The sequence below is a fragment of the Microtus pennsylvanicus genome, chromosome 14 (assembly GCF_037038515.1).
Source record: "Microtus pennsylvanicus isolate mMicPen1 chromosome 14, mMicPen1.hap1, whole genome shotgun sequence".
Classification (NCBI taxonomy): domain Eukaryota; kingdom Metazoa; phylum Chordata; class Mammalia; order Rodentia; family Cricetidae; genus Microtus; species Microtus pennsylvanicus.
This window is the reverse complement of record NC_134592.1, coordinates 7,497,312-7,522,266: the sequence shown is the minus strand read 5'-3', so window position 1 is coordinate 7,522,266 and position 24,955 is coordinate 7,497,312. Positions and strand designations below refer to the sequence as shown.

At 41.3% G+C, this 24,955-nt stretch overlaps 1 protein-coding gene across 2 annotated transcripts in view; it reads left to right on the top strand.

The window, feature by feature from the left end:
• The window catches only part of Rcor1 (REST corepressor 1), an 87,852-nt gene that overhangs the window by 29,670 nt on the left and 33,227 nt on the right, over positions 1-24,955 (top strand). For both annotated transcript variants that reach the window (XR_012907756.1, XM_075948398.1), the window contains exon 3: positions 15,637-15,720. Coding sequence is in view for 1 of the 2 variants with exons in the window: in XM_075948398.1 (XP_075804513.1) it covers positions 15,637-15,720 (84 nt within the window). In the remaining variant the exon portion in view is untranslated. The remainder of the gene's footprint in view (positions 1-15,636; positions 15,721-24,955) is intronic.

Below are 24,955 nucleotides of genomic sequence, written 5' to 3'. Positions count from 1 at the left end.
AATACTAAAGGAATTGAAGGGTTTGTCTCTCCCTCAGGATCCCTGTCACACTGTGATGGCGATCTCTTCTAATGAAGCTGCTCCCTGGACATGATGCTTGCTCCCCCACCCACTTCAGGTGCTGGTGCTGCAACTCTGTCCTAGTAAAGTTCATCTAAGGGGTAATTTCACCTCAGCTTCCTTTCTGCAAACCTGCCCTGTTTTTATAACTGTCATGTATGGGAACCTACTTCAAGCTGGGCATGAGCTATCGCTAAGGATGACTGTGTGTACTCCTGCTTTGTTCTTTGCCTACATTTGCTTTATGTGTTGTTTCCTTACTGGTTAAATGCACCTGTCCAATATCAATTCTGGTGCATGTAGTATTCACTGTATGGTTCCTTCAGACTGAATCTCTTGCTGGACGTTTGAGTTCATTCCAACTTACTGCTATTATCAACAACATTTGATGAGTAATTGTGTAGTCCACAGTGACTGTGTAAGCGACAGAATCTATTTTTGAGATAAAAAAGAAAGAATGGTAGTGACAGTAAGTAGTACTAGTCACACTGAAGGAAAAGCTCAGTTTAAACATGTTGAGTCGGAGATACTTTTGAGTGACTGAATTATATGGCATTGTGCTGTGTAGTTAAATATTCCAAAGCTATTAACAGAAATGGTTGAAGAAATCTCAAGTGTAAATATGGTATAGGAAGAATAATTGTTACCAGGTTAAAAAGAAATACCCTGGAGGAAACATGTCTAATACAGGAGCAGAACAAAAACAATCAAAAGTCAATTTAAATTTATTTGTGGGGGCACATGGAGGGTCTCATGCAGCCCAGGATGGCCCTAAACTTGCCGGGTAACCAAGGATGACCTTCAGCTTCTGATCCTCCATCCTGAGAATTGACATTATTGGTGAGTGATACCACGCTCAGTTTATGCCATGCTGGAGATTAAACACAGTGTTTTCATGTATGTTAGCAAGCACTCTACCAACTCTGCTATATCCTGACTTAACCCCTCTCCTCTTAAATAGAGGGTCTCAGCTGCAGCCTTACTTACTTTAAGCTAAGACGTTCCAAGTGCTGCTCTGATTACAGGTCTGAGCTACCACACTCAATGCACTTCATTTCTTTCTAATTTTTTTTTTGTGAGACCAACTGTAACTTTATTTCCCCTGTATCCATCTTTATTTTCTATTTTGCTCTCCCCCACCTCCAATTTTCCTTGCTTTTTGTTTTCTTTGGTTTATATAGTAAAATGATTTTAGTTAGGAAAAAAAAAACCTGAGTATGTCATTCCAGATTCTAGTGTGGATAGCAGACTAGCAATTGGCCTGCATAGAAACTCTTAAGAGGAAAAGCACCATCAGAAAGTGAGGGACTTACATTTTAGGGGTCCTAAGTTGTAGGCGTTCTGCTTCTGCCGCTTAGTTCCCAGACTTGTCAGTGGGGTAGACTGCTGTGGTGTAGGGAGGGAAACAGGGTACTGCCCCCTTTCTGGAACTTTTCAGTGGTTAGCTCCCTGTACCCTTTATCAATTCAACATTTATTAAACACTTGTAGTGTGACAAATTGTAGAGATGCCATGGCTAAGGACTAGGATTTAACAGTGGAGGCAGAAAAAAATAATTGGTATTATTTATGAGTTGTAACTAAACCCTCACCAGGCATGTAACACTTTTTCTATCCTCACAAACCTGGGCAAGGTTTACATCATGCTTACTATTCTTTGTAGACAGCAGAGTCCTCCAATGGCTCATGATAAAAGTCTGAATGGGGATAAAGATATCCTTGTGTTGTGTAAATACAGAGAGGCTGTGTGCGTTTTGTGTGTGTGTGTGTGTTGGCCTGGGCTGGGAGGAGATCAGACACTAAAAATAATGATCCTCAAGTCTGTCATAGTTGGTGGTTACAACAGGGAGGAAGAAATTGGCAAGAAGAGCCAGGCGGTGGTGGCGCACGCCTTTAATCCCAGCACTCTGGGAGGCAGAGGCAGGCGGATCTCTGTGAGTTTGAGACCAGCCTGGTCTACAGAGCTAGTTCCAGGACAGGCTCCAAAGCCACAGAGATACCCTGTCTCGAAAAACCAAAAAAAAAAAGAAAGAAATTGGCAAGAAGAATTGATTGCAGTAGGAGAGAGAGCCAAGGCATGAGTGGAAATAGGCTGGTAGGATTGGGTACCTCATGTATCTAAATGCATGGGGAGATGACAAGGAGATTTCCTTTCCAACTTTCAGTTAACCTTTTATATATAATATAATGTATAGTTATTATGTTATATAATATACTATATAAACAGTTCTAGATTTACAGAAAAGCTACAAAATTAACATGGGGAATTTCTCTACCCCACACACCCAGTTTCCCTTCCCATCTTACCTTGACTCTGTTAATGCTCAGTGCTTACTTGTTGCCTTCTTAGGTTTTTCTTGGCCATGACATTTCTGTAGACTTTACTTCTTTTAGATGACACTGCTGTTTTGATCAGAAGTTTTTTTTTTGGGGGGGGGGGTTTCAAGACAGGTTTCTCTGTAGCTCTTGTAGACCAGGCTGGTCTCGAACTCACAGAGATCCACTTGCCTCTGCCTCCCGAGTGCTGGGATTAAAGGTGTGCGCCACCATCTTCAGAAGTTTTATAAGGTGTTTGGGGTTGCCTTTCCCCCTCATTACTAGCTTGTGGTCATGGCTTCGAAGTAAGAAGACCACAGAGGAAAAGTGTCCCTGTTTTTTCCTTAAAAGAGATGTATTGTAGAAGTACTATGAATACATTTTATTTAAGGTTTTTTTTTTTTTTTTTTTTTTTTTAAAGTGTGTGTCTATGTGCATACCCACAGAGATCAGGAGAAGAGCTCAGATCCCCTGGGATTGGAGCTACAGGTGGTTGTGAGCTGCCATGTGGCTTCTAGGAACTAAATTTGGGTCCTCCGGAAGAGCAGCTAGTGCTCTTAACTAGTGTGCCATCTCTCCAGCCTCTATGAGTGTATCTTAAGGTGAAAATCCAAACAATGGGGAAGCATATACAGCTAAATTACAAATTTTATTTCTTTGTTTCAGTCCAGTAGCCCTCTTCTTGTCATGGGAATTTTTTGGTTTTTCAAAATATTTTTTAAAGCAAATTTTAGTATTGTCTTTATTTTTATATTTTTAAAATAAGTGTGTTACAGTGTCTCGTGTGGCTTCAGTTTTTCTATCTCTCCCCTATCCCCACACTGCACTCTCTCCTGAGTACTTGAGCTCATTACTGAGTGAACTACCATGTCTGGCTTTTGATTTTTACATTATGTTATGGTTTGTCTACATTTATTGGTATCTTTGCTTTTTAATGTAACTTAAATTTTTTTCACTTGTGTGTTTGTCTGTGTATAGGAATGTGAACATGAGTTTTTGTACCATTGGAGGCCAGAAGAGATTGTCTGATACTTGAGCTGGAATTACGGGCAGTTGGGAGCCACCAGATGTGGATGCTGAGATTTGGACTTACTCTGCAAGAGCATTATATGCTCTTAATTGCTAAGCCATTTCTCTAGCCCCAGTGTTTTTCAATTCATTCATGAGAAAAAGAATGTAAAACCAATCATCCAGGTGTAGTGGCATGTGCCCTACATGTAGTCAGGAGACAGAAGCAGGCAGATCACTTAAGTTGAGCACAGTCTAGTCTACATATAAGTTCCAGGCCAGAACTACATGGTGAAACACTCACACCCCTAAAAAGGCAATTAGAATCCATATCCCACATTTTCCATTTGTTGTGTGTAGGTATATGAGGGCACATGCTAGTGTGTTTGTTGTATGTACTTGTAAATGTAGATATGTGCATGTGTGGCTGCCAACATGTGTAGAGCGAAAAGTTGATTTTGAATGTCTTTGTTCCATCATCTTTTATTTTTTTAGACAGTGTCTCTTTGAGACCCTGAAAATTCATCGATTTATCTGGATTGGTAGACTGGCTGGACAGTGAGCTTCTGGGAGTCTGCCTGTTAACACCCTTTCCAGTGTTCCCGACAGATGCCACTGTGCCCTGCTTTTCATGGAGACTCTGGAGATTTGAACTCAGGTTTTCATGCATGTGTGGCAAGCACTTTACTGACTGAGACTGAACGAGCCCCATTTTCTCATCCCCTGACTTTCAGTCTTATTTGTTCGTTCATTCATTCATTCATTCATTCATTCATTCATTCATTCATTCATTCATTTATTGAGACAGTCTTTCTCTGTGTTGCCTTGGCTGTCCTGGAACTCAAGCTGTAGACGAGAAATCCACCTATTTCTGCTTCCTGGGTGGTGGAATCAAAGGCGTGTGCCACTACCGCCTGGTTTTTTTTTGTTGTTGTTGTTGTTTTGTTTTGTTTTAAATGACATCTTTAGGCAGGTGTGAAGATGTCTTTAATCTTAGCACTAAGGAAGCAGAGACCTCTGAATTTGAGACCATCGTGGTATACACAGTTTCAGGACAGCCAGCGAGGGCCACATAAAGACCCTGTCTCAAACAAGCAAACACATACAGCCTTTGGTTTTTCTAGGCATGGTTGTGCTACTTCTAACCTTAGCACTTGGGAGGCAGAGGCAGGCAGATCTCTGTGAGGCCTCCAGAGCTACACAGTGAGACTATCTCAGAAACAAAAGACAAAAACCCCAAACAGCCAACCAGCCAAATTAAACAACAACAACAAAACAGCTTTGAGGCTGGAGGTAAGGGTAGTGGTTTAAAGTACATACAGCTCTTACACATAACACTATTTTGACCAATTCAAATTGCCTGTAACTCCAGCTCCAGGTGATGTGTTGGCTCTCTTTTGTCTTCACACACATAGGCACACACATGTCGATAATAAAATCTTTAAAATAGCAGCTTTATTGATATAATTAATTAACACAATTTATTTATCTAAATGTGGAATCCAGTCAGTCATCTTGATTGTATTCATTGATCATGCAGCTGTTTGCCAGTGGGTAGAGCATTCAGAATATTCTTAGGCCGTGTGTGGTGGCACACATTTAATCCCAGCACCCGGAGGCATAGGCAGAGGCAGGTAGATCTTTGAGTTTGAGGCCAGCCTGGTCTTCAGAGTGAGTTCCAGGACAGCCAGGGCTATGCAGAGAAACCCTGTTTCAAAAAATAAAACAAAAAAATTCTGAACTTAGTAATAATGATCTTGCATTTCTCCCATACCTCACAGTCCTTTGCAACCACTAGTCTATTATGTCTTTTATTTTTCTTTTAGATTAATTTCATGCATATGGTTCTGTTGTCTGTGTGTATGTATTTGCATGTGTGTGCCTGGTGCTTTTAAAGGTCAGAAGAGAGTATTGGATTTTCCTGAGACTGGAGTTACAGACAGTTGGGAGCTACCATATGGGAGCTGGAAATCAAAAACTCCAGTTGTCTGCAAGACCAGCAAGTTTTCTCCAGTCCTATTATGTCTTTATGATCGATCACCTCTTCATATACTGTCAAGTTTTGTTTTGTAACTTGCTATAATTTGGCATAATACCTTATACTTTTTTATGGCAGTATAAACTATCTTATGGATGTACTACATTTTGTGTTCCCATTTGGTTAATGGACATTTGGGATCATTTTTGTTTCTTGCCTATTATTCCTAATGGTGCTATGACTATTTATGTACAAGTTTTCAGGTGGCTATATAGAGTGATCAAGTGTCTTGAAGAATCAGTTCCACTTTATATTCCCAGTACTCCAGACAAATAACCTAATTTGAAAATGGACACAGTGGCTGGTGCGATGACTCAGGAAGTAAAAGTGCTTGCCATGCAAGCCCGATGACCAGAGTTCAACCCCACTCACATAAAAGAAGGGGAGAACTGACTCCAGAGTTGTCCTCAGACTCCTGCTTGTGCTTGGCGGTACATGTGCCCACATGTGTCCCCCCAACATGGACATACATAAAAATAATAATAAATAGTAAATCATTTAAAACTATAAATATGGGGCTGGAGAGATGGCTCAGAGGTTAAGAGCACTGACTGCTCTTCCAAAGGTCCTGAGTTCAATTCCCAGCAACCACATGGTGGCTCACAACCATCTGTAATGAGATCTGGTGTCCTCTTCTGGCCTGCAGGTATGGAGGCTGAACTCTGAGTACATAATAAATAAATCTTTATAAAAAAACTATAAATATGGAAATATTAAAGAATCGAATTAGACATATGTCCAGAAAAGATATTCACAAATTGCGAGCGAATGCACCCACTATTTGTCATCAGGGAAATGCCATTGAGATATTACATCCTGTTTACTTGAACCAGAGATCAGACAGTAACAGGTATTGGCCAACATGGGGAGAAATAGGAACCAATGTCACTGGGAATATAAAATGGAAGTTGAGGGGCTGGAGAGATGTATCAGTGGTTAAGAGCACTATCTGCTCTTCCAGAGGTCCTGATTCAATTCCTAGCAACTACATGGTGGCTCACAACCATCTGTAATGAGATCGGATGCTAACACTGTGCACATAATAAATAAATCTTTTTAAAAAAATGGAAGTTGATGTTCTCTTTCCAAACAGTTGACAAAATATGGCCCTATATGGCAGGACAATTACTTCATGGTTTCAAATCATAACCCGAAAATATGCTAGAAGGATATTGTAGGACTAAATGATTTCAAATTGAAAACACTGTGGTTAGAAAACATTGAATCAAACATTCGGAGTTTTGTTTCTTTTTTCTTTTCCTTTTTTTTTTTTAAGATTTAGTTTTAGTTATGTGTCTGTGTGGGTATATTCACGTGAGCATATTTGGCTAGAGAGTACAGAGGAGGGGGCTGGATCCTTTAGAGCCGGTGACAGGCAGTTGTGAACCACCGAGTATAGGAGCTGGAAGCTCAACTTGGAGTCCATGCGAGAGCAGTACGTGTTTTTAACTGCTGAGCCATTACTCCAGACCAGTTTTATTTCATGTGTCCATATGTTGTGTATGTGTGCATGTTTTCATGGGTGAGTGTATATATATCCGTATGCACATGTTTATGTGGAGACTTTAAGTCGACATCAGTGTCTTCCTTGATTATTCTCCACCTAAAACTGAGGCAGGTTCTGTTGCTAAACTTAAAACTTAATGGCTAGTCTGGTTAGTCAATTTGCTCCAGGGATTACAAATGGCTGTCACTCTTTTATATAGGTTCTGGAGATGAAGTTCAGCTTTCACACTTGGACAACAAGCGCTTTGTCCACTGAGCCATTTTCATAGCCCCTTAAGCAGGAGTTCTTAAAATCACACATGATCAAAGACATAATAATGGGCTGGATAGACTCAGTGGTTATTATAAGCAGTGGCTGCTCTTTTATAGAACCTGAGCTCAATTCCCAGCACGTGTATAGCAGCTCACAACTGTAATCTTATTCCCAGGGGATCCAGCACCCTCTTCTGGCCTTTGTAAACACTGAATGCATATAGTGCACATGCATGTAGTGCTCAAACATGTAGGCAAAACACACCTCTACACAAAATAACAGTGAACTTTTTTTAGATAAATATATAGTAATTATTATCTTTAATAAATTAATTGATACTTTTATTGTAAGGAATGATAGTAGGAAAATAATTACAGTCTTTGGTTTCTTTGTGTAGTTCTGACTGTCCTGGAACTAGCTCTGTAGACCAGGCTGGCCTCGAACTCACAGAGATTTGCCTGCTTCTGCCTCCCAAGTGCTAGGATTAAAGGCATGTGTCACCGCCATCCAGCCATACAGTAGTTTTTAAAATCTGAGTGGAGTAATTGAGTGTTGGCTGGCATTGGGTGCTATGATAGGCACAGCTCAGTATACACAGGGTGAGAGTTCAGATGCAAGACTGCTTACTGTGATGTCACATGATGCACATGGGCTAGCAATACAGAAACACCTCTGGCATTACATGTTTGAATTTCAATTGATTTTTGGCTATTGTATGTTCAGAAACCATTTTATTTGCAAAACTTTTAGAGACCCTGTCTTAAGAAGCTGGGAAGGGCCAATTTTACTTTAATATTTGTAAATAATATTGCTATAATATATACTTCCTTTAACTTGAGCTTTGTAGTTAAACTGGTGTAGAGTTAATTTTTATCTTTAATTCCTTAAGATTCCATAGTTTATTTCATACCTGTCAATGAAGATTAAATATTTTTCTATATTTTGTACTACAACAAGTTCTATAGTTACTATCCTAATGAGTCAAGGCTTCTTTGAGAGATTTATGCACATGTCATGTGTGTAGATATTTGGAGGTCTATTTTAAGGAATTTATCTGACTGGGGAACTGACTGATTTGAATCTGTAGGGCAGTCTTAAGGGAGGAGTTGATTCATCATTCTCAGTACCTTCTCCCAATATCCCAGTATTTTCTCATAGACCAGACTTTCAGTGGACTTTATGGAACATAAATTCTTTTCTGGGTGTAAATATTAACCTAATCTACCTAATACTTTATAGCAATACCTACTTCACCCCACTAAGGATGAAGAACCTGGGTGAAGGCTTGAGCTGAGGAAAGTAAGGCCGGCAGAGGCATAGTCAATACCCCACAAAACTAAACAGTACATACCAATGTTCATTTGAAGCCCTCTTAGTGTGTCTAGGCCAGGGCTTTGAAGGTTTACAAGCTCTGACACTATTTATACATATACCAAATGATGCTGTAGGAGGTGTTCTGCTTTTGTTATTCTTTGAAATGCTTATTAAGATGCAGTCATCTCTGTAGGTCTGACTAGCAGTGTGACACCCTTGCTGTGTGTCCGTGCATTTAGGTGAGGAGTTGCTAGGGCGCATTCATTACCTAATGTCAATTCTTGTAAGATAGCACTTGCACGCTGCAGTTGCTGTCATTGGTGTAAGCCTTCTCTCTGTTGGTGCAGCTATTGGTAATTTCTGCTTTCTTGTGCTCCTTGTTCCAGGCAGGTCTGAGTTTATTTTGAATCTCCAAATACTTGACATCTACTAACTGGAAACAACAGCCTTAGAGTTAGCACCTTTAGTGTACCAGTTTGTATCTAGAAATAGTGGTAAGTGCTTTCTTTTCATCTTACAGTTCCTCGGTGTTCATAAAGCAGAGCAGATGAACTTCTGTTATCTTTGATCCCTTCAAGAAACAACTGTATGACTTTCTTTCTTCCCTCTCTCCTATCCTTCCCCCTTCTCTCTTTCTCTATAGCTTGAACTCATTATACAGCCCGGGCTGACCTCAATTTCATGTTGATCTTCATGCCTCAGCTCAATGCTGGAGTCCTTGAGCTTTTCTTAATCCCCCCCTCACCTGGAAACCATTGGTCTCTGCGCTCTCTCTCTCTCTCTCTCTCTCTCTCTCTCTCTCTCTCTCTCTCTCTCTCTCTCTCTCTCTCTCTCTCTCTCTCATTTTGCCATTTTCTAAATGCTGTATGAATAGAGAAGACAGCCTTTGGCCTTGTCTTCTTGTCTTACTTTTCTATTGTAACCATGACCAAGGCAATTTATGAAAGAAAATATTTAATTGGGAGCTTTCTTACAATTTCAGAGGGTGAGTCCATAACTATCATGACAGGGAACATGATGGTAGGCAGGCAGGCATGGCACTGGAGTGGTAAGCTTAAGACTGATCCACAGGCAGGGGGCAGAGAGAGTGAGTGAGGCTGGGCTTGGAATGGACTATTAGAACCTAATGCCAACAAGGCCACGCTTTCCAATCCTTCCTAAACAGTCCACTAACTGGAAACCAAGCATTCAAATTTGGTCCTGTGGAGGCCATTCTCATTCAGACCATCACATTTCTTTTCTTCAGGTTTTATCCTGAAGACAGAACCTTGTGCAAATGAATAGCTACTGCTTATTTTTATTGCTTTGTACTAGCTTGCTGTATGAAAATACTGCCGCCATTAGCTCATGTCTCATAGATATTTATGTGTTTTCTAGTTTCTGGTGGTTGTGAATAAAGCTTCTTTAATGTATATGAGTGTTTTGCCTGCATGTATGTCTCTGCATCACGTCGCCAAAAGAGGGCATCAGATCTCCTCTAACTGGAGTTAGAGAGGATCATAAGCTACCATATTGATGTTGGGAATTCAGCCTGGGTCTTCTGGAAGAGCACTAAGTACTCTGAACTACTGATCCACCTCTCTAGTCTCACCTCCTAAATTCCGTATTTTGATTAACAACCTTTATTCTACAAAACACACTGTTGAGAGATATACTGCATACTTGAGAAAACATTTGCATATTCATATCTAACATAAGTCTGCATAAAGAATTCTCATACTCAATAAGTAAATAAGCCATTTTTTAAAAAAGAAAATGGGCTAAAAGTCTATAAACAGTTATATAACCCAAAAATACAGGCAGCATGTCATGAAAAGCTATTCAGTATTACTGAGCATCAGAGAAACTTACACATTAAAGTGTGGATGCACTGTGGATGCGCTGTGGATGCACTGTGGATGCGCTGTGTGGATGCACTGTGGATGCACTGTGGATGTGCTGTGTGGATGCACTGTGGATGTGCTGTGTGGATGCACTGTGGATGTGCTGTGTGGATGCACTGTGGATGTGCTGTGTGGCTGCACTGTGGATGTGCTGTGTGGATGCACTGTGGATGTGCTGTGTGGCTGCACTGTGGATGTGCTGTGTGGATGCACTGTGGATGCGCTGTGTGGATGCACTGTGGATGTGCTGTGTGGATGCACTGTGGATGTGCTGTGTGGATGCACTGTGGATGCACTGTGTGGATGCACTGTGGATGTGCTGTGTGGCTGCACTGTGGATGTGCTGTGTGGCTGCACTGTGGATGCACTGTGTGGCTGCACTGTGGATGTGCTGTGTGGATGCACTGTGGATGCACTGTGGATGCACTGTGGATGCACTGTGGATGTGCTGTGTGGATGCACTGTGGATGTGCTGTGTGGCTGCACTGTGGATGCACTGTGGATGCACTGTGGATGCACTGTGGATGCACTGTGGATGTGCTGTGTGGATGCACTGTGGATGTGCTGTGTGGATGCACTGTGGATGTGCTGTGTGGATGCACTGTGGATGTGCTGTGTGGATGCACTGTGGATGTGCTGTGTGGCTGCACTGTGGATGCACTGTGTGGATGCACTGTGGATGTGCTGTGTGGATGCACTGTGGATGTGCTGTGTGGATGCACTGTGGATGCACTGTGGATGCACTGTGGATGCACTGTGGATGTGCTGTGTGGATGCACTGTGGATGCACTGTGGATGCACTGTGGATGCACTGTGGATGCACTGTGTGGCTGCACTGTGGATGTGCTGTGTGGATGCACTGTGGATGCACTGTGGATGCACTGTGGATGCACTGTGGATGTGCTGTGTGGATGCACTGTGGATGTGCTGTGTGGATGCACTGTGGATGCGCTGTGTGGATGCACTGTGGATGCACTGTGGATGCACTGTGGATGTGCTGTGTGGATGCACTGTGGATGTGCTGTGTGGCTGCACTGTGGATGTGCTGTGTGGATGCACTGTGGATGTGCTGTGTGGATGCACTGTGGATGCACTGTGGATGCACTGTGGATGTGCTGTGTGGATGCACTGTGGATGCACTGTGGATGCACTGTGGATGCACTGTGTGGCTGCACTGTGGATGTGCTGTGTGGATGCACTGTGGATGTGCTGTGTGGATGCACTGTGGATGTGCTGTGTGGATGCACTGTGGATGCACTGTGGATGCACTGTGGATGTGCTGTGTGGATGCACTGTGGATGCACTGTGGATGCACTGTGGATGCACTGTGTGGCTGCACTGTGGATGTGCTGTGTGGATGCACTGTGGATGCACTGTGGATGTGCTGTGTGGCTGCACTGTGGATGTGCTGTGTGGATGCACTGTGGATGCACTGTGGATGTGCTGTGTGGCTGCACTGTGGATGTGCTGTGTGGATGCACTGTGGATGTGCTGTGTGGATGCACTGTGGATGTGCTGTGTGGATGCACTGTGGATGCACTGTGGATGTGCTGTGTGGATGCACTGTGGATGTGCTGTGTGGATGCACTGTGGATGTGCTGTGTGGATGCACTGTGGATGCGCTGTGTGGATGCACTGTGGATGTGCTGTGTGGATGCACTGTGGATGTGCTGTGTGGATGCACTGTGGATGTGCTGTGTGGATGCACTGTGGATGCACTGTGGGTGCACTGTGGATGCACTGTGGATGCACTGTGGGTGCACTGTGGGTGCACTGTGGATGCACTGTGGGTGCACTGTGGATGCACTGTGGATGTGCTGTGGATGTGCTGTGGATGCACTGTGGATGTGCTGTGGATGCGCTGTGGATGTGCTGTGGATGTGCTGTGGATGTGCTGTGTGGCTGCACTGTGGATGTGCTGTGTGGCTGCACTGTGGATGTGCTGTGTGGATGCACTGTGGATGCACTGTGGGTGCACTGTGGATGCACTGTGGATGCACTGTGGATGCACTGTGGATGTGCTGTGTGGATGCACTGTGGATGCACTGTGGGTGCACTGTGGATGTGCTGTGGATGTGCTGTGGATGTGCTGTGTGGCTGCACTGTGGATGTGCTGTGTGGCTGCACTGTGGATGTGCTGTGTGGATGCACTGTGGATGCACTGTGGGTGCACTGTGGATGCACTGTGGATGCACTGTGGATGCACTGTGGATGTGCTGTGTGGATGCACTGTGGATGCACTGTGGGTGCACTGTGGATGCACTGTGGATGCACTGTGGATGTGCTGTGTGGATGCACTGTGGATGCACTGTGGATGTGCTGTGTGGCTGCGCTGTGGATGCACTGTGGATGTGCTGTGTGGATGCACTGTGGATGCACTGTGGGTGCACTGTGGATGCACTGTGGATGCACCATGTGGGTGCACTATGTGAAAGTGAGGACTCAGTAGTCCCAAAAGCCAAGCTTCTGCTCTTAGAACTGGGGTGCTCTTCTGGGTATTGCACCAGGATGTGACTGGGAGAGAGCCTTGAGTGTGGGCAAGAACTCCCAAGGGCTGGGCAGAGGGAGACTGCAGATACTCTGAGCTTGTGATTTGGTTGGATATGAGCCTTGCTGTGTGTGTTAGGTGAGCTGTGTGTCTGTGGGGGTTGGGGAGTTAGTAGGGTGCAAGATGCTAGGTTCAAAGCCTAGTGTCTCCAGATAGGGAAGTAGTTTTCCAGCTCGCAGCAGTGACACAGTAGGTGTTGGAGATCTAAGGCTGCTCACTCCTGCTCTGTCCTGATACATAGCTATCAAATTGAGATTAAGAACAGTGGGCTGTTTTATAGATTATGGTTCTGTTATCATATCTAATGATACTTTCCTTAAAGCAAATTTGTGTTTTTTTCTATGTATTTTTCTAAAAGTTGTATAATTTCTTGTTCATTTATAGAGTCCTTATTTCCAAGGTACATTTTGAAAGACTCATTCAACTCTCCTTCTCTTCCTCCCTTCTTGCTCCCATTTTCTCTTTCTGTCATAGTCTCAGTCTGTAGCTCAAATTTGTGGCAATTCTCATGCCTCAGCCTTACAAATGCTAGTATTGTAGGTGTGAGCCACCATCACCATTTTTGTTTGTATTGTTTTGATACAGGGTCGTACTATGTATCCTTGACTGACCTGGAGCTCACTAAGTAGACCAGGATGTCCTCAAACTTTTCAAGAGATATCCTCCTGCCTCTGCCTCCCCCAAGTGCTGGGATTGAAGGCTTGACAATTGTGTCCACTTTAAAGTTTCTGTTACCTTTTTTTTTCTCAAATTTTCCACTAGATTTGACTAGTGGAAGTTAGAATCTATTGTTCTTTAAAAATCTTATTTTGTGGTGTAACAAAAACATTCTAGGGTCATCTTGTAATCTTGTGAGCCCTGAAATAAAACATTTTTTTCAAGATATCTTAGTTATTTAATTGGAAACATGTTTAGAAGTCCCATCTGGGAGTTAATGTGTTTAGTTTTAACTTCCTTTAAGGAAGACTTTCTCAGTGGGCAGATGGGAACTAAATGTGTTGATGAACATGTACACAAAGCTCTAATTCTTTTGGTAGTAGAACTCATGAGTGCATATGATTACCAACAGTTCCTGCCTACCACGGTGGGATTCTTTTTAAGAGCCTCCCTTTTTCTATATTTGTGACTCTTCTTTAGCTTAACTATTTTGAGGTTCATTCATGTTCTTTTTATTTGTTTGTTTTTGTTTTTCAAGTCAGGATTTCTTTGTGTACTTTGGAGCCTGTTCTGGAACTCTGTTCTGTAGTCTGCGCTGGCCTCTGCCTTCTGAGTGCTGGGATTAAAGGTGTGCACCACCACTACCAAGCTCATTCGTGTTGCAGGTGTTAGTTGCATTTCATATTGCCACTGTCAGTACAGAGAGTTTCATTCTCTCCACATTATCACCAAACTTGGGCATTTTGTACTTATATTTTTGGTTGTGAGCTTAGCCTTTTAGTGGCTGCACCGTCTCTCCAGCCCAGATTTTGTACTTTTAGTAAGCATACTAGTCATTCATGGAGCTTCAGTTTGCCTTTCCCCTCATCTATTGGCTTTTAACCTTGCCCTCCCTCCTTTACTCTCTTTCTCTCTCTCTCTCTTTGGTTGGTTGGAAGATTTTTTGTTTTGTTTTGTTTAGTTTTTTAATCAGATCTGACCTAACTGTATAGTTCTGGCTGACTGAGAACTTCCTCAGCCTCCCAAATGTTGGGGTTGTAGGTATGCATAATCACACATGACTTTTGCTAAACACTTTCTTTGTTGATAATATTGTTTTGGCTTGAATGTTTGTCTACTCATGCTAATATCTATAAGGCTAGTATATTGGGCAGTGGATTGTTTTTTTTTTTTTTTGGTTATTCAGAATGAACATTTTTATAAACAGTATTATTTAAAAAGGCATTCTGGGCCAGGTGTAGGGGTACATATTTTTAATCTCAACACTTGGTAAGCAGAGACAGGTGTATTTCAAGACCAGTCTGGTCTACATAGCAAGTTCCAGACCCTTCAGGAATACATACTGAGACCCTTTCTCAACAAAAACAAAATTAAAAATATATATTCAAAGGTACATGCTATTCCATCTGTTTGTCACTTTTCTTTTCTTTTCTTTTTTTTTTTTTTTTTGGTTTTTCGAGACAGGGTTTCTCTGTGGTTTTGGAGCCTGTCCTGGAACTAGCTCTTGTAGACCAGGCTGGTCTCGAACTCACAGAGATCCGCCTGTCTCTGCCTCCCGAGTGCTGGGATTAAAGGCGTGCGCCACCACCGCCCGGCCATGTCACTTTTCTTTCTTTATCCTTTAGACCAGTGGTTCTCAACACTGCGATCCTTTAACACAGTTCCTCATGCTATGGTGACTCCCACCATTAAATTATTATGTTGCTACTTCATAAGTGTAGTTTTGATATTGTTATGAGTCATATGCAGGGTATCCAGGGTGGTCTTAGGGCGACCCACGCGAAAAGATCATTCAGCTGTCAACAATAGTTGTAGCCCCCAGGTTAGGAACTGCTGCTTTAGACTCTTGGTTCCTTCCCCATGTAAGTCATTCTAGTGGACTTTATGAATTTCTTAAGACACTTATAAGTTATTCATTATTATTGTAAGGGTATAAGGTAAAGGGTAGGTGATGTCATTATTCTAAGGCTAGAAGACCAGAGTAGTGGTGGTATTTACTGCTTATTACAGTTACTAACTTATAATAATACAGTTTTTATTTTCTTTCTACTAAGCCAAACTGGCAAGGCGCAGTCAAGAACGAGACAATCTTGGCATGTTGGTCTGGTCACCTAATCAGAATCTTTCAGAAGCAAAACGTAAGTCTTGAATCTCCTTTATTTCTCATTTTCTTAGATAAGGCAAAATCTTAAAGGCATTGTTGTAACTCAGAATTTCTCTATTACAGCTCTCTCACAGTTTCAAATAGAGTGTAGAAGTATATATTTTAATTTTTTTACTATGGTCAATTTAAATATTATCCAGCCTGTGATTTTATTTTCTATAACAATTTCCTGAATTCTGTGTAAGGTAGTAATGAGTGTGACTAAGGACATTGTATCAGAGTAGAAAGGGCTGGAGAGATGGCTCAGCAATCAGAGATCACTTGCAGAGGACCTGGTTTCAGGGATCTGATGACCCCTTCTGACTTCTGTGGTGCACACATACCAATAGGTGAAACATTCTAGCACAGAAAATAACAATGAAATGTGTAACCCCTCAGCTGGGAATGCATAGAATGAACCCAGGGTTCACAGTCCTAGGCCAGTTACTCTACCAGTGAGCTGTACCTCCAGCCTAGCTTTATTAGCAATGTTACTGGTACATACCCTGAGTATACTAACCTTTGTTTTGGAGAGGGAAGAATAGAGAGGTTCTGTTAGGGATATTAATTTTATTTTCTGTCTATTCATGTTACCTTTCTTTAAAAGTTTTTTTTAAAGATTTATTTATTATGTATACAGTGTTCTGTATGCCTGCAGGCTGGAAGATCTCATCTTCGATGTTTGTGAGCCACCATGTGGTTGCTGGGAGTTGAACTCAGGACCTTTGGAAGAGCAGCCAGTGCTCTTAACCTCTGAGCCATCTCTCCAGCCCTTCATGTTACCTTTTAAGACTAATTTTTTAATTTACTGTATTTCCATAATTCCTTGCTGTTTGAAGGCTTTATTTTCATTATAACTAAGAAATAAAACAAATTCTTCATTTGAGAAATTTTTAGTGGAGTTTATGGATGGCATTTATGGAGTTTGTTAACTGCAGTCACATCACAGTTTTTGGTATTATGCACATCTGGCCTGGAACTCACCTGCTGGGATTAAAGGTGTGCGCCACCATGCCCCACCTTAGCATTTCTGATCCTTATCGTGATACAGAGAGCTTTCTGCATAATTTGTAGTATGTTTTGTTTTTCATCCTTCTTACAATGATTTATAAAGTCAATTCATGTCATTTTGAATGTGCTCTTTCTTACAGAGCAGAGAAAAAAAAAACTGAAAAATCTATCTCCTTAAAATCTGTAAAGCTTTGTTTCCCTAAGTCAGTCTGCTTCCTTGAGATTCTTAGGCACCCAGTCTCCCTTACTGTTGGAGTTGTTTTACTTTCATGTGATTTGATTCTGGAAGTCTCACTTCATCTCAGTTGCCCCCTTGGATGCCCATGGAGTAGAGCAAGAATTTCTGAGCCTTATGCCCAGCACAGTACATGGTTATGCTGCCCATGTCATGCAGCTTTCACTCTCCATGGCAGCACAGGGGAGTTCTCTAAATCTTGAGTGTAGAAACTTTCCACAGCTTAAGAGACCAGGAATGAAATAAGAGCCCAAGGTCAATGACCTTGTGCTGCTCTAAACCTGCTCCTCTGAATCTGAGCTCCTAGATTTTTGTTGTTGTTTATTTCATTTTTGGTGCCTAGCCTTTAACAGTTGAGCCAATCTCTCCATCCACTAGGATTTCTCTGTGTAGACCAGCCTGGGATCAAAGGTGTGCAGGGCCCCCTCACTCCTGGCCTGTTCCGAGTCTTGATTCTCTTTCATTCACAGTACTTCTTCTAGTTCAGGATTATATTTTCTCTTTTCTTTCTTTCTTTCTTTCTTTCTTTCTTTCTTTCTTTCTTTCTTTCTTTCATTAGCATCTCTTGTATCTTGACATTACATGCTAGAATCTTTGCAATCAGAATTTAACTTTAATATTTATTCTTACTAGACATACAAGAAAACCACCGAATATATAAAGTTAATATGTCACCCCTCCCCCAAGACTGAAACTTGCTGTGTAACCTAGATTGGCTTCAACACTGGGATCCTTTTGCCTCAGCCTCCTGAGTAGTGACCTATAAGTGTGCACAGAACACCTGGTTGAGATTTTTAAACACCAGTATTGTGTAAATTGAATTTCAGTTTCACTATTAAGCTCTACTCAGTATTAGTTAAAAGTTGATCTAAACTGGTGGTGGTGCACACCTTTAATCCCAACACTTAGTAGAGACAGGAAGATCTCGGAGTTTGAGGCCAACCTGGTTCCTAGAGGTAGTTCAAGGACAGCTGTGGGTGGGTGGGGTGGAAACATACAAACAAACAAAAACTAATCTAAAAGTAACAATTCTGCCTACTGTTATTTAGAAGACACAGAAAAAAAAATCCATGTTCAGAAACAACTGCTTAGTGTTAGAATGTTTCTGTAAATCATTTTTTTTTAAAGATTTATTTGTTATGTATACAGTGTTCTGCCTGCAGGCCAGAAGAGGGCACCAGATTTCATTATAAATGACTGTGAGCCACCATGTGTTTGCTGGGAATTGAACTCAGGACCTGGAAGAGCAGCCAGTGTTCTGAATACCATCTCTCTAGCCCTCTGTAAATCTTTTTATCGTGCACTACTGCATCCCCCACATGCACCTTATTTTTGATGGTGCTGAGCACTGAGCCCAATGGATTGTGTATACTAGATAAATCCTCCAGGACATCCTCAGTTCTGTGCTCATTTATATTGAGATGATGGTATAGCATTTTCTGTGCATGTTTCTGTATTCTGACCCCGACCATTTCCCACGTTGTTAAAATACCTTGTAAACCTTTAGTTCCCTTTTAAGAAAAGCTTTTATTTTTATTTTTTGTGTGTGTGTTTGCCTACATGTATATTGTGTGTTATATGTGTACCTGGTGCCTAAGGAGGTCAGAAAAAGATATTAGATCCTCTGGAACTGGAGTAACAGATGGTTGCCAGACACATGTAAGTGCTGGGAATTAAACGTACATCTTCTGCAAAAATAGCAGCTGCACTCAACTGCTGAGCCATTTTTTTAATGATGCCCCCCAATACCCACTCCCCTCCCCCCTTCTCCCTCCCTCCTTCTCTCTTCTCGATAGGTTTCACACTGTAGCCTAGGCTGGCTTGGAATCCACTGTAAATCCTTGCCTTCTCTGTATCACCTGAAAACCTTTTTGTCCCTGTATTTATAATTACCAAACTTTTACCATAGCTATGTATGGATATTCTATAGTTTATACATTTAACAGCAAAAGCAGGCTGTAGAGATGAGTCAGAGGTTAAAAGTACTTGCTACTCTTGCAGAGGACTTGGGTTCATTCCAAATTTATTTTTTAGTTATTTGTATGCTGGCATGAGTTTATGTGTACTATGTATATGCAGATGCCCACACAGACCTGCAGATGACATGGAATCCTCTAGAGCTGGAGCTGCAGCTGTTTGGTTATAAGATGCCACGTGGGAGCAGGGAACTGAACATGGATCCTCTGCAAGTGCAGTAAATGCTCTTAGCCATGGGAGCCCTCTCTCCTGCTTATGACCACGTGCAACTTAATATTTCCATAAACACATATATCATGCTCCCAAAGATGATAGATTCCTATTGCTTAGACCTTGTAGCCATCTTATTACTTGTGCATCCATTGTGATGCTGGTACAAATTTACCTACTATGCTGTCAGTTTTTTGAGAGTAAATATATGAATGTATTAGAGTGACTTACAGGCTGCAATCCAACAATGGCTAGTTATGAATGGGATGTCCAAGACTCTTAGGAGTTTTTCAGTCCCGTGAGGATGGGTGTCTCAGCTGGTCTGCTGGAATCCAGAAGAAGGAATGGATGTACTGACTAGGTGAGGGCAAACAGGTGAAGAACAAAGCCTCTTTCTTTCATTGCTCTTATATAGGCTTCCAGTGGAAGGTGTGGCCCAAATTAAAAGTGTGCCTTCCAGCCTCAAGGTCTGGATTACAAGTGTGCCGTCCATTTCTCTCTTACAGTTCATTCTAGTTATAGTCATTTGATAACTAAGAATAGCCATCACACTTTGTCTCTTTATTGCATTGTTTTCTCTTGTGTTCAAAATATACTCTGGGGGGCTGGAGAGATGGCTCAGTGGTTAAGAGCATTGCCTGCTCTTCCAAAGGTCCTGAGTTCAATTCCCAGCAACCACATGGTGGCTCACAACCATCTGTAGAGAGGTCTGGCGCCCTCTTCTGGCCTTCAGGCATACACATAGAATATTGTATACATAATAAATAAATAAATATTTAAAAAAAATATACTCTGGGCTGGAGAGATAGCTTAGTGGTTAAGAACACTGGTTGCTCTTTCAGAGATCCTGAGTTCAATTCCCAGCAACCACATGGTGGCTCATAACCATCTGTAATGCAATCTGGTGCCCTCTTCTGGTCTGCAGGTAGAACACATAACTAATCTTTAAAAAAAGAAAAAAGAAAACAAAACCTTCAAAAACAGAAAGAAAATATACTCTGCATAAAACAAAAAGAAAAAAAACTGGGTGGTGGCAGTGCACACCTTTAATCCCAGCATGCAGGAGGCAGACACAGGTGGATCTCTTTGATTTCGAGGTCTACAGAACGAGCAGGAGAACAGCTAGGGCTGTTACACAGAGAAACCCTGTCAGAGAGAGAGAGAGAGAGAGAGAGAGAGAGAGAGAGAGAGAGAGAGAGAGAGAGAGAAAAGCTACTTTAGAATGACAGGATAGACTAATGACTTAGTCTACTTCAAAGACAGAATAAGAAATTGATTGATTTACTTTATGTATGTGAGTGTTCTATCTGCGTGTATGCCTTTATACTAGAAAAGAGCATCAGATCCCACTACAGATGGTTGTGAGCCACCATGTGGTTGCTAGAAAATGAACTCAGGACCTCTGGAAGAGAAGCCAGTGCTCTTAACCACTGAGCCATCTCTCCATCCCCTGAATATATATATATAATATTTATTTATTATGTATATTAAATATACATAAATTTTAATATTTATTTATTATGTATATTAAATATTTTTAATATTTATTTATTATGTATACAGTATTCTTTCTGTGTGTATGCTTGCAGGCCTGAAGAGGGCACCAGACCTCATTACAGATGGTTGTGAGCCACCATGTGGTTGCTGGGAATTGAACTCAGGACCTTTGGAAGAGCAGGCAATGTTCTTAACCACTGAGCCATCTCTCCAGCCCGATTATATATATTTTTGAGACTAATTAGAATTCGTAGGTTAAGGAGTAAATAAGTCATTTCTTCTTTTCTATTTTAAGGGGAAAAATTGGGCAAATTTTAGGTACATAGTATATCAAGCAGGAAGTCAAGACTATCCATATACACTTATAGCCTACCCTGCTGTAAAAATCTTTCACTTGTAGAGTTGGGGTGCGTCTGCACAAATACATTATTACCACTCAGAGTACGTTGACAGTAGAGCTCTCTGCCATGTTGTATATGATTGTTGTTCAGAATAGCTTCACTGTGCTAAGAATCCTTCTTTTTCCTTTTTTCGTTTCATCCTAACTGTTGACTTTTTATTGTCTCCATAGATTTGTCTTTTCTAGAATGTTATTGAGCTGTATTATCAGAATAGCTTTTTAAGATCGATTTTGTTTGTCTCTCCCCACCACCCTTTCTCCCAAGACAGGGTTCCTTTGCGTAACGGCTTGACCTGGAACTGTAGACCAGGCTGGCCTTGAACTCTGAGATTGGCCTGCCCCTGCCTCCCAAGTGTTGGGATTAAAGGTGTGTGCCAGTACTAGTTATGGGTGTTTTTTCTCCTTACTCAGTAGTATTTTCATTCCCTCTTCCCAGCTCAAATTTATTCTCTTAGGTAAGCCCATTGTTTTTTTTTTTTTTTTTTTTTTTGGTTTTTTTTCGAGACAGGGTTTCTCTGTGGTTTTGGAGCCTGTCCTGGAACTAGCTCTGTAGACCAGGCTGGTCTCGAACTCACAGAGATCCGCCTGCCTCTGCCTCCCGAGTGCTGGGATTAAAGGCGTGCGCCACCATCGCCCGGCTCAGGTAAGCCCATTGTATGTGTAGCTTTCTACCATAATGTCTTCTTGGGGTTGTTTTGAGTGAGTTTTTTTTTTTCTGTGAGGTTAATTTTTATTCATATTTTTGGTGGCAGTTTTACATGTTTGGTAGTGTTCCAGTAGTAAAGAATCTGGGAGGGAAGTTTGTACTCCATTGGCAATGAGGAAATGAACGTTTTCCCCCTGCCTTTTCCTATCAGATGTTTTTAGTCTCATAGGTAGTTAGTTGTCAATTTAGGACTAGATCTTAGGTCTCTAGACTACATTTACTACACACATCTGCTTTCATGTGTGTATAATTAAGTGCTTAAAACATTACTAATATTTCACAAGTTGCTTTGGGTTATGTCTAAGTAAAAATCATTTAGTGGGAGATGCAGCCTGTGGGATGTGTTGAGAAAATGTACCTTATAGAGACACAGTTGGGGAAGAATAAATAATTCCTAGGAGCATCAACAAGAACCACAGAGTTGAAACACTACTCCATTAATGAACATTTTACTTGAGAAACAGTGGTTTGATATGTAAGGGACAAAGCGAGAGTGTCATTTACAGTTTGCCATGGTGTAGTGAGAATTAAAGAGCGGCAGCTTGTTAGACTTAAATCCTCACTAGTTGGAAGAAGGGTATTTGAGCCTTAACCTATTTGGCACCAAGTATCTCCTGTATTCACTCAGTTGTGATGATTCCCTTGATCACCAGAAGTGCCTCTTCCTAGTGGAAAAACTCTCAGTGTTTTAGAGAATAGTTGAAATGTGAGTAGAAATTTGCTAGCTGGACAAGGGGAGAGGAGGACATTTGTATCAAGGATTGAGACAGAAATATAGTGCTTAATTTGCAGACTGTCTTGTCTGAGACACGCCGTCTTTGAGATAGTGAGAAGTAAAACAGCTGGCAAGCAAGTGCTGATATGAGATGGGCAAGGTAGATCAGTGTCTAAAAGCCCTTGCTGAGTAAACTTGCTGAGTAAACCTGAATTCAATCCCTGTATACGGATATTTCTGTCCTTCCTGCCAGCTTCCAGATCATGACACAGAGACTTGTTAATTACAAAAGCTTGACTAGTAGCTTAGGCTTTTTCCTAACTAGCTCTTATAATTTAAATTAACCCATATTTTTATTGATCTACCTTCTACCACGTAGCTTTTACCTCTATCCCATTTTGTGTGTCTAAACCGCTCCAAGTTTAGTGTGTCTGTGGCTCCTGACGACGGCACTCTTCTTCCCAAGGTTCTCTCTTTCTGCTCTCCCACCTATACCTCCTGACTAGCTAATGGCTTTTTAGCTTTTTATTAAACCAATCAGAAAACAGCTTGGCAAAGACACATCTTTACAGTGTACCAAAAGATTATTTCACACCAAATCTCTGGATACCACAGTGCAAGGACAGAATGACAAACTTGTAGACGATGTATTCTGACCTGCACAGACATGCTGCAACTTGAGCACATACACATACACTAACAGTAATAGTAGTGATGAAAGGTGGGGGTGGATGAGAGATCCCTTAAAGAATTTTTAGCTGGAAATGATAGTCGTTACCATTAGAAAGTTCTTGATAGCTTGTGATTTAGAAAAGAAATAGGTACTGAGGAGTAACCCGTGCTGTTGAAGGTCAGAGAGGTGATATCTCTAACCCTACCAGTACCTAGGATGCAAGGTTAAAGTTCAAGAAGTCAAAAATATAGAAAGGAGAACTTTTCAGAAGTGGAGACCACATGATTGTGGATTGGGTAGGTGTTCCTTAACATAACTAGTGCATACATTCCGTTTATGCTATGCCGTTGTCTGTGTACTCCTTACCCACTTCTGGGCATCATCCTTACACTTTTGGCTACCCTGTCTTCCAGACTTGTTAATTCCCACAGGGTTTCCTACCCCACCCCTGAGTTCCTCTTTGTTGGCATGTTTCATACTGCTCCTGTGCTTGTATGCAAACCTGTCAAGGTTTGGATTTGGCCCATGAAAGCAAGATAGATGCATTAATAACATTAAGTTCTTATAGATCCGTGCACACTGCACACCAAAAAGACTTGAGTTCTTTTTGTTTTGGTTTTTTTTTGGTACACTATATGTACATTTCTACTCTTGTTTAAGGTATTATGTTTATGCAGCTCATTTAAAATGTAATGTATAGTTAAGAAATACAAATTAAAAATCATCTGTAATAGTAAAACTTATAATCATGTTAGGTTTTCTAGATATGCAGAGTTATATTTCAGATGGATAGGTATTCGTCAGACACTTCAAAGACATATAGAATATCACATTTAAAATGTTTTAAGAACTTAGACTTTTCTTAACAGTGAGAGACGTGTCCTCCTGGGAGCACCAGTTACTTTAAGAGGATGATGGGCATCAAAGAAGCTCCTTATGGAGTTTGCTTTCAATGTGGCAAATATAACCATTTAGGGCAAGAAATTGCTTTTGTCTGGACTGCTTGACAATATGCTGTATAAACTGGACATGCAGGACCCACAGGAAAATGACTGCTGAACTTGTCAGAACAAGATGAGACAGTCATTGAGGGTTCTTGCTTCATGGAAGAGTCTGCCAGACATTCCGCAGGACACAGAAGAAAATGACTTGACAAACTGCCAATATAGGTGGAACTGTCTTTCATATTTCCTGCTTCATTGAAAAGTCTGCCAGATACTATGGGCCTGTAGGCTGTAGATAGATGTCCCAACATTACAGAAGAACTTTGGGCAGCGAGATATCTCTGTCATTTCTAGAGTTTTGAAAGTTGCTTATAATGCACTTCCCAGTTACTTATATAATAATATAGTCTTCTGGGGCCTTTGATGGAGTTGAAGACTAGATAGTTATAATTATAGTTTTCCTTAATTATGATTAAAAAATAAATTAGATATGAAACTTTAGACTGACAAAGATAGGATAGATGATAGAATATTTTCTTTAATTTTGTCAAATACAAAAAGACTAAATATTGTAACTAGTTCTTGGTTGATAGCCATTTTGTTTTGTGTAATTTTACAATGTTAAAGTTAAAACCTTCCTTTTTAATTAGACAGAAAAGGGGAGTGATGCAGGATGACCTTCTATATGCTGTAGATATGGTTAATAAAGAAGCTGATTTGGCCAGTAGACAGGTAGAATAGAGCCAGGTGGGAAATCCAAGCAAAAAAGATAAAGGGGAAAAGAAGGCTGAGTAAGAGAAATGCCAGGAACCGCCAGAGAGGCAAGATGTGAGGTAACATCACAGCCATGTGGCAGTACATA